Here is a 10,594-nt window from a genome sequence, read left to right as displayed (position 1 = left end):
AGACGATCGTATTTATTTTCTTTAAATAAATTAATACTTTAATTATTCTGTCACTAAATATGACTGAATGTCACTGAATATATGGCTATATTATTTATATCGCGTTGCTTATTCCAAAATGACAGATTTGTACACTCCCTTTTGGTTTTAGGAAGCTTATCAAAGCCAAAAAAGTGTGCATAGAAAAAAAAAAAGGATTCATTGACACAAAAAATCTTTACTTGCCTCAAGAAAATTTTGACTTACCCCAATAAATTTTTTGCATTGTGAATTGAAAACAAAAATTTATTTAGAACTAGAAAAAATTACTCGGTGCAAGGAATTATTTCTTGACCAAAAAAATCTTTTTTCGCCCCAAGATAATTTTTGTATTTAATTGATAATGCATTAAATTTTTTGGTGCAAATTAAAATTTTGTTGCGGCAAGAAATCCTTTTTTTCTGCGTATTTTATAAATTTAGTAGTGATATTTGGGCAGTCACGTAGAGACTGCAGGTTGTTTGTTTTCAGTAAACAAAAAAATACTGACAGGGAAACATTTAAAAAAAAAAACAAGGGAAAAATTTTAAAAATTTTCTTGGTAATTAAAAACACGAAAATTTTCAGTTGTCGACTACTCTTGGCATAATAATTTGAAAAATAATTTTTGACGTTTTGTGACATTAAAAAATTTTAATGTCACAAGAACTTACAAATTTTGTTTTGTAGTAAAACTTTAAAATAATTGTAATTTTATAAATAAAATACAGTTTCTACTTGCAATTGTTGTTATTTATCAGCCAAGTGCGCAACTTAAATACTCGTAATTTAAATTTTACATAAATTAGGCCATCAATTTTTTTATTTAATTCAAACTAAAAAAAAAGTACTTTGTTTTTTAAAGTTAATAACTTACGTTACTTGCATATGAGTGTGAATGTAGCTGACAATCGTCAATTTTTCAAATTTTTGAATAAATAAAAAATGAAATCTAAAATAATGCTCACTGATTTTTTAAATTATCTAAATACGCGTTCTTTAAATTTTTATTCCACTTACATTTTATTTATTTATTCAAAAATTTGAAAAATTGACAACTGCCTGCATTATCAACTAAGAAACAAAATTTAAAAATTTTCTTTATTATCAACATTTACTTCCGTTTGTCCTTTTGACATTTCGTAAAATTACAGTTGACGGCACTGTTGTCGGTTGTCAGCCGCAGCAGCCACAGCCAGTTATTAGTCGTTTTGTGTCATTGTGTGTTCTGGTGTTGGCCCTGGAGACTGTCGCAGTCTCGTACTCGTACGATGGTCATATATTTATCTGGTATTCAATAATAATCGAGGCTTATTTAAAAAAAAAAATATTACATCGGAAACAACGAGTAGATTAGAAAAATTACAAACTACAGATATTTGAATTAACGAGAACGTAATAACCTGAGACGTTAATTTATGACAGCCATCGCAAGAAAATAAACTGAAGCAACTAAACCACTGGACTTGACCTCGGCACTATCCAACCAGCCATTTATTAATCTAATCTCTATAGTACTAAATATCAACATACATATAAATTGTTATTGACAATGGAACAACAGGACAACGGGTACTACTGGAATACACTACCCAGTGTTATTATGCTGGAAATATTTTCATATCTTGAACATAAAGACCGAATAAATGCCTCCATGGTAAGTGTCAAGTATACCAGCTGCTTTGCAATAAACTTTCGTCATTAACTTTCTCTAAGTTATCAAAACATTACTCGTATGCACGTATTTATAGTTATGTAAATATGTCAATATGTTTTTTTTATTTGGTTACAGGTTTGTAAAAACTGGAGACAAGCGCTCTTTCATCCAGCCTTCTGGAAAGATATCACGTTCGTTTTAGATGACACTAAAAATTCGTTGTGGTCAAGGTAAACATTATTCTGATATTTATTATCGTGGAGATTAAATATTTTTTATGGATGAGTGAATGCAGCAGATATGAGATATATTTGAGATTACAAATAAAGGAATTTAAAAATTTTAAATATATAAATAAAAAAAATGCATATACTGATTTTTAAATTCTACGAATGCGCATTTTTTTATTTTATTCGATTTTTATTTAGATGACGTAGTTCAGAATTTTTTAAATTCACAATTGACGGCTACATTTATACACATCTGTAATGATACTGAAGTCAGATGACGATCATGAAGTTAGCAGACAATTAAAAATTTTTGAATTTTTTTCTGAACAATCAAATTTGAAGAAAAAAAAACTAAAAATATGCGCATGTAGAAAATTTAAAAGACTACAAGTGCAATTTTTTACGAGTGTGAATGTAGCAGACACCAGACAAATTTAAAATTATAAATAAATAGAGTAAATAATTTAAAAAATAATATTTCGAAAAAATACACTTGTTTATTTCAAAATTTTTTAAATGCGCATTTTTTTAATTTTTAAAATTAATTATTTACTCTATTTATTTATAATTTAAAATTTTTCTGATGTCTGCTACATTCACACGCATAATTTTTTTCAAAATTTTTTTTTTATGATTTATCATTTTTTTTCAAATCCAAAAATTGTTAGACAAACTTCGGCAAACTTCAGTTTCATAGTCAGATGACGTCTAATAGTTTTTGAATTTTTTTAAAACTGTAAATTTAAACAAAAATAACATTTTGAAAAATTTCACTTATAGTTTTTTTAATTTTCTACATGTGCATTTTTTTATATTTTACATTTTTGTCATTCATTTGGTGAAAAAAAAACTCAGAACTGTCTGTTAACTCACGATCCTGAAGTTAGCAGACAATTAAAAGTTTTTGGATTTTTTTTGGACAATAAAATTTGAAGGAAAGAAAAACTAAAAATATGCACATGTAGAAAATTAAAAAAACTATGAGTGCAATTTTTGAAAATATATTTTTTTTTGAAATTTATCGTTTACAACAAAATTTAAAAATTAGTAGACGGTATGATCTGAAGGTAGCCGACGTCTAATAATTTTTTGATTTTTTTATAAAAGATAAATTATAGAAAAAAAAAATATTTGAAAAAATTGCACCTATGGTTTTTAAAATTTTCTACAAGTCCATATTTTTAGTTTTTTTTTTTTTTTGTAATTTATTTGTTGAAAAAAAAAATCGAAAAATTTTTTATTGTCTGCTAACTTCATTATAAAATAAAAACAAGATTTCTTATTGCGTAGAGAAATTTTTTGTAATTAAGAAAATTTTTTCCCTCAATTTATAATGCAGAATATTTATGACACTGAGAGTAACAGACAAAATTTTATAATTTTTATGAATTAATTAGTTGTAAGTAAAATAAAATTTTTAGAATTTGCACCTAAAAATATTTTAAAGTTTTTCTGTGCAATTTTCTAAAAATTTTCCTATAAGTATTTTATTTATTCTTTAAAAAAAAAAAATTTTTTAATACCTGCTACTTTCAGTATTATAAATATTTCTTGCGCTAAATCCTTTTTTTCCGTGTGAGTGTGAATGTTGCTGACGATTGGGAATTTTTTAAATTTATAAATAAATAAATGAAATCATGGTGGCCACATTTCTGGAAAACCTGTAAATGTCAGGGAATTATAAATATACTGGAAAAGTCAGGGAAATGTCAGAGAATTTCGTCACGAAGCTGGAAAAATTTTAACTTTCTTTCTTTTGACTGAAAAAATCCGACAAATTTAGTTTTCTGTCAAAATTGTTCAAAAAGTGACGTGACGCGAATGCGGTTGTAAAACCATCTCGAAAAAAAATTCGTCGAAATTGATCCCAATAGCGAAAAAATGAAGCAGTTAGAATTATCAAGGCTGTTAGAAAAAAAAAGTCTCAGTAGAAACCAATCGCCAGGATCTTCAAGCTATTAACATCCATATTGACAAGTTAAAAAACTAAAAACATTAAATGTATACATAAGTAATGAACTAATAAGTTTCACTATATTTATTATTCGCGTACTTCATTAATACTTTATTAATATTCTATGAAATATTCTTATTTATGAAATTTATTCTAGTGAAAATGAAAAGTTTATTTATATTTTATTATAGAGTAAGTTATATAAAAACATGGATTTCAAATAAAAAATAAAAAATTATTTATTTAATAAATAAAAAAAAAAAAACAATGAACATTGACAAATAATAAAAAAAAGTTTCATTTAACGACAATGATTAATTATTGATTAAACTGACTCATACTATTTTATTTCAAATTAAATAAATATTTCCAATGATTTAATATTACCTACTACACATAGTCAGGGAATTTTTGAATTGTTTGACTGGAATTCCTGGAAAAGCCACGGAATTTCAATCTCAAAAATCTGTAGCCACCATGTGAAATGTAGGTACAGTAAAAATGAAAAAATGCATATGTAGATCAATAAAAAATCTGTACGCGCGTTTTTTTTAATTTCATTATTTGAATTTATTTATTTATTCAAAATTTACAAATTATCTCATCTTCACTCACTCATTTTAGTTATTTGTATTTTTAATTCTTTGTTATCATATTTTAAATTAAATTAATCCCTACATTCCTTATCCATATATACATATATATAATATATATGTAAAATTTTATTGATGCCGAGTTTACACTTAATATTTCATAATACAAATAAATGATTGCAGTTATTTAGGGGATTGTTTTGGTCTGAGCGTTCAAAATGCAACAGTAAGATGTCAAATCCCCCACTGCAGTCTCGAGCTAGAAAAATTACTCCGTAATTTATGTGAGAACAGAAATTTACGTCGGCTTTTTGTCGAGCCATCGACATCAACATTCGAGTGGTCATTCACCTGCTACGATGACATGGAAGCATTGGAGACGTAAGTTTGAATATTTGCTAGTTTTTAAAAAAAATGATGACTGCTGATATTTTGTCTGGTCAACGACTGATAGGTGGACGGAGTCATTATATCTATCGATAATAAAAATAATTGAAACGTCAAAACGTCTGGAGGCACTGACACTCGGTTGTGTTGAAGAATTAGTACTAAATGCGGGTGAAGTTCTTGAGATGTTGGGTTACTATCACGGAAAACATCTGACTCATCTTGGTTTAGCTTCGGTTAAAGAAGATCCTGAAAACTATCAGTTTGTGATATTAAACAGTATTACCTTCCAGCAATTTATAAGCCTCACTATCCTTACACTAGACTACGATTATTTGAATGACACGATGTTGGGGTCATTGACTAGTGGGACTTTAGAGCGACTTGTTGTTCATGTTCATAATTGGAAGGAAAATTATACCGGAACATCAGACGATGCCTGGGAATTGTTTACTCAAAAAAATCCTCGCTGTGAGCTAAGATTAAATTTACTGCACGCCTACACAGGTGTCACCGTCCTAGAACGCCAAATACTCAAACGTAACATGCCGCTCACTCACTTCAAGGCTTTATTCTGTGAATATGTTAATCTTGGAGCTCTTTACACGATCGCGTCGTATTATAGTACGAGTTTGAAGTCTCTTATGTGGATTGATTCTGCAGACAATAACGAATTGTCATTACCACCAACTGATGGAAATCCTGATGGTTTAGTAATGGTGGCTTGGCGTTGCGTTAATCTTCAGGAAATAGTATACATTGGTCATAAATATTATCATACAAATTTGCTTGCGATTGCTCGATTACGAGGTCACACTTTACGAAGATTCGAATTCGCTGAAAATGATATCAAAGAAGAAGATACGCCGCATTATAAATACAAAGAAGTCAGATCCGTGAGTATTTTTATTTTATTTATTTGGGGCCTCATAAAATACCGCACTTATGGGGGGGGGGGGGGTTGACACAGGGGGTCGGGGTCTAAGGAAATGTGACGTTCGCAGCTCATCAAAAAATTTTGCAAATTTTTCGCGGTTTTTTAAAAATTTTATTTCTTTGTTACGATAAAAAGTCATTAGTTTAATATATGTAAATATATGAATATTTCTACGTATATATTTCCGTCATAATAGTTCGATAATTTGTCATACTTTCTTATGTTTTGTTTTTTTGTTATTTGTTTTTCGACGTCAGCACTAGCGTTGCGGTCTGTTATAATCAGTTCTTTTGTAATTCAATATCAAATAACATTTGAAAAATTCTTGGACTTATGATGATTAGCATAAATATTTATTTGTTCGTTATCACAAATTTTTATTGATATATTAAAATTTTATTATTGTCAATAATAAATATAGAAATTTTTGTACTATTAATTGCCATATATTTCTTAAGGGGGGAGGGGGTCTATCATTTCTGATGTAATATAGATAGGGGGGGTCTGAAAAAGTAAAATTTTGCGTGACGGATTTTATGAGCGGTCCCTTTTTCTTAAAGTTCTTGTCACTTTAATTACAAAATAGTATTTTTAATTTTTATTGATATTATCAGGGTTGCGTAACAGTTCAACCAAAGACAAAATAACCGCGACAAAATAACCGACGTCAAAATAACCGAATGACAAAATAACCAAATGACAAAATATCCGCCCTTTTATCATGGTTTTTGTGTGTTTTGTCGTCGGTTATTTCGTCTGCGGTTATTTAAGCGTGACACCATTATCAGAGAATGAAATTTATTAAAAATTCGGGCTCCTAGAAATTATTTTTTAAACAGAGCATGTTCTTTTTTTTTTATCAGAATTTTTTTAATGGTTACACGGAAAAAATTAAAGAGAAAAAATTACAGTTTTTAGGTCCTCGTATAAAAAACTGGAAGTATTCTAGTATGAAACTGTAACTACAGAGATTATTTTTATAGATATCAAATTTCCTAGTTTATAATTTATTTTGAACTAATAATGTAATTTTAAATTTCAAACTCGAGGGACTGCTGATATTTGAAACTGTAATTTTTCCGCTATTCTTTTTTCTGTGTATCTTTTGGGTGAAAATCAGTCAACTCGTTTTGGAATGGCGGTAATTTGAAATTTATAAATCAGAAAACATTTTCATAAATTTTTTAAAAATAAATTTCAAATATAAAGACCGCGCTCATTTTTATAAAAACTATTTCGAAACCTTTAAAATAAACTCATTATTAGAGACAAGATTTTTGCCTTATTTTTTAAATGAATAGTTCAAATTTTTGATATTACGGGGAAAATATTGGTCTTAGTAAAAAAGTTTACGAACAAAAATAGTAGGAAATTTAATTTTCTAAAAAAAATGTCTCTTATGATTTTCTTATAGGATCAATATTTTCACCGCAATTCCAAAATTAAGATTCATAATGAATGATTCAAAATTTTTTTAATTATCAAAATCTTAATTTTGAAATTACGGCTTTCTTATCAGTCCTAAGAAAAAATTATAAGAGACATTTTTTTTATAAAATTAAATTTCCTACAACTTTTGTTTGAAAACTTTTTGTATACGATCAATATTTTCACCGCAATTCCAAAATTAAGATTCATAATGAATGATTCAAAATTTTTTTAATTATCAAAATCTTAATTTTGAAATTACGGCTTTCTTATTAGTCCTAAGAAAAAATTATCACAGACATTTTTTTTAGGAAATTAAATTTCCTACAACTTTTGTTTAAAAACTTTTTTCATAAGACCAATATTTTCCCCGTAATAGAAAAAATTTCACACCACTAATTATTAATTATTTTTAAATCAACGCAAAAATCCTGGCCCTACTCATTATTTTTTTTCTACTTTTTATTTATCATTCCTACCGATTTTACTGAGGCTCTAATTTATTTCATCAAGAAATTTACTTCCCTTCCGGCTGTGATGACATTTTTTCTTATAAATTTTCCTTTTATTGTCCTCTATATTTTTTTTTCTGGGAACCTACACTAGGATCAATAGTTTTAATATAAATTTTGAATTCCATATAAAATATCAATAATAATAACAAAATTACACAGAAGAATAGATAATTAAAGTTTCAAGAACTTAAACCAAGTATAGATTTTATGTAAATATATTCAATTTGTATTCCATTATCTATTTTATTGTTTTCTTATTTTAAAAAAAAAACAAACAGGAAATCAATAGTATACTCGGCGGTAATTGGAAGACATTCTCCGACTCAGAACTGATGCCAGTACTGATAGACGCTATCGCAGGTGACAGCAGAGATGTAATAATGCCATTGGTACTCAGTGACGCCAAGTAATTTATCGCAAAAATTATAATTTATAATTACAATCACAATCACAATCATAATCACAATCATAAACCAAGACCAGTAAACCATCAGCATCATCGCGGCAAAAAAACATCATCGCTATTTACTATCATTTAGAGAACGTAAGTCAAAAAAAAAAACGTCTGTTCACAAAAATAATCAAAAGTACGTTCCCTTATTATTATATTCTATGCATTTAAGAACCATTGCCAATTAATGCGATAGCCAGTGAACAAAAGCTCGTTAAAAAAATTTATTATGTTCCCTGTTCACAAAAGTTGAGTAAAAATTTAAATTGCACTTGACTAAAAATATTATTAAATGATAAGAAGAGAAAACGTGACGACATGGACTCTGCTATCAGGTCCAGTAAGACTCCGACTTAATCAGTCGTTAATTAAATTCGTGGATTGACACAACGCGTAAATAAACAAACAAAATATATATATTAAAGAGGGAAGTAGATAAAAAAAAATACATAATCACCCGGTGATCTTCCAATGGAAAAAAAACGAAGCGATTCCAGAATAAGTAGAGATATTACTTGTATTATTTTTTTTTTTCAACTGCTGGAAATTATATTAGAAAAAAAAGGATAAAGTAATTGCTCCGTAGAATATGAATAATTAATAACGATGCCTAAATAAATTCAGGCGAGATGATAGATCTATTTAATAACAATAATCGTGTAGAACGCGATTATAAAATAATATACAGCGACCCGAGGTTATTTTTAATACGACAACCAATCGGACGCACATATTTTTAAAGAAACGCCTTAATTTAAATTGAGGTGTGTTAACTCTTAGTGTTAAATCGTGAGAGTTAACTTCTATTACTACATACATACTATATCGCGACGCGATTCACGGTAAATATTGTGCCGTCAATGCCATTGCGAACATCTATTTTTCAACTAGGCGGATTAGTTTGCTAGTCGTAAGAGGATATATTCAGCGCACATGCATACATATGTTACATCTACGGACTTGAGATCTTGTATTATTGATTAAGATTTAAGATTCTTTATAATGCTGATACGAAAAATCGTTATGTTTAAAATACAAAAGATATGATTTTTGAATTTGAAATTCTACACTGATGTCGCTCAGGATTTTAATTGCTAGTAATATCTTTTAAATTAATTAAACATTTGTAATTAATGTGGAAAAAATATTTTTTAGGAAACTATCGAAAAGTTTGGGGAAAAAATTTTTTTAAAAGATATTGGCAATTAAAATGTTTTTTTTGGAATATAATTTAATTATTTTTTGTATTTTGATATTAAAAGATATATTTTTATGATACTGAAATTAACCGACTAATAATTTTTGGATTTGAAAAAAATGATAAATTATAAAAAAAATATATTTTAAAAAATTGCACTTGTAGTCTTAAATTTTCTACATGTGTATATTTTTAGTTTTTTTTTTTCTTCAAATTTGACTGTTCAAAAAAAAATCCTAAAGTTTGTGTCTGCTCTTCGGGATCATTTATTATGATACTGAAATTAATCGACTAATAATTTTTGGATTTAAAAAAAAATGATAAATTATAAAAAAAAAAATATTTTTAAAAATTACACTTATAGTCTTTTGAATTTTTTACATGTGTATTTTTTTAGTTTTTTTTTTTCTTTAAATTTAACGGTTCAAAAAAAAATCCTAAAGTTTGTGTCTGCTAACTTCGGGATCATTTTTTATGATACTGAAATTAACCGACTAATAATTTTTGGATTTGAAAAAAAATGATAAATTATAAAAAAAAAAATATTTAAAAAAATTAAACTTATAGTCTTTTAAATTTTCTACACGTGCATATTTTTAGTTTTTTTTTTTTTTTTAATTTAACTGTTCAAAAAAAAAGTCCAAAAATTTTTGTCTGTCAACTTCGGGATCATTTTTTTATGATACTGAAGTTAGCCGACGTCTAATAATTTTTGAATTTTTTTTTCAACAAATAAATTACAAAAAAAATAAAAAATAAAAATATGCAGATGTAGTGAATTCAAAAAACTACAGGTGCAATTTTTGAAATATTTTTTTTTTTAATAATTTCTCATTTTAAAAAAAATCTAAAAATTATTAGACGTCGGCTAACTTCAGTATCATATTTTTTTATGATACTGAAATTAACCGACTAATAATTTTTGGACTTGAAAAAAAATAATAAATTATAAAAAAAAAAATATTTAAAAAAATTACACTTATAGTCTTTAAAATTTCCTACAAGTGCACATTTTTAATTTTTTTTTTTCTTCAAATTTGACTATTAAAAAAAAATCCAAAAGTTTGTGTCTGCTAACTTCAGTATCATTTTTGTTGTGTTAAAGATAAAAGGCGCGAGTACTCCGTACTATTGACAATGGAATTTAAAAAAAAAAAGAAAGATTTAGTAACATGTATGTATGCTTGTCGTAAAAAATGCCAAAAAATTATTTAAAATCGTATGAA

The 10,594-nt window shown here is 27.0% G+C and overlaps 1 protein-coding gene across 1 annotated transcript; it reads left to right on the top strand.

Annotated features, from left to right (window-relative positions):
• Positions 1-1,209: 1,209 nt before the first annotated feature.
• On the top strand, positions 1,210-8,616 carry LOC130671589 (F-box only protein 33). The gene is made up of 5 exons (XM_057475568.1): positions 1,210-1,675; positions 1,811-1,905; positions 4,636-4,833; positions 4,907-5,735; positions 7,998-8,616. The coding sequence occupies exons 1-5, from the start codon at positions 1,571-1,573 to the stop codon at positions 8,127-8,129; spliced, it is 1,359 nt and encodes a 452-aa protein (XP_057331551.1). The 5' UTR covers positions 1,210-1,570; the 3' UTR covers positions 8,130-8,616.
• Positions 8,617-10,594: the final 1,978 nt, after the last annotated feature.

This window comes from Microplitis mediator, chromosome 7 (genome assembly GCF_029852145.1).
Source record: "Microplitis mediator isolate UGA2020A chromosome 7, iyMicMedi2.1, whole genome shotgun sequence".
NCBI classification, from domain to species: Eukaryota; Metazoa; Arthropoda; class Insecta; order Hymenoptera; family Braconidae; genus Microplitis; species Microplitis mediator.
This window is presented reverse-complemented; position numbering and strand designations above follow the sequence as displayed.

Coding starts and splice junctions, on each gene's coding strand:
- LOC130671589 (XM_057475568.1), top strand. CDS start 1,571: ATGGAACAACAGGACAACGGGTACTACTGGAATACACTACCCAGTGTT. Junction 1,906..4,635: donor AAAAATTCGTTGTGGTCAAG/GTAAACATTATT, acceptor AAATGATTGCAG/TTATTTAGGGGATTGTTTTG. Junction 4,834..4,906: donor GACATGGAAGCATTGGAGAC/GTAAGTTTGAAT, acceptor AACGACTGATAG/GTGGACGGAGTCATTATATC.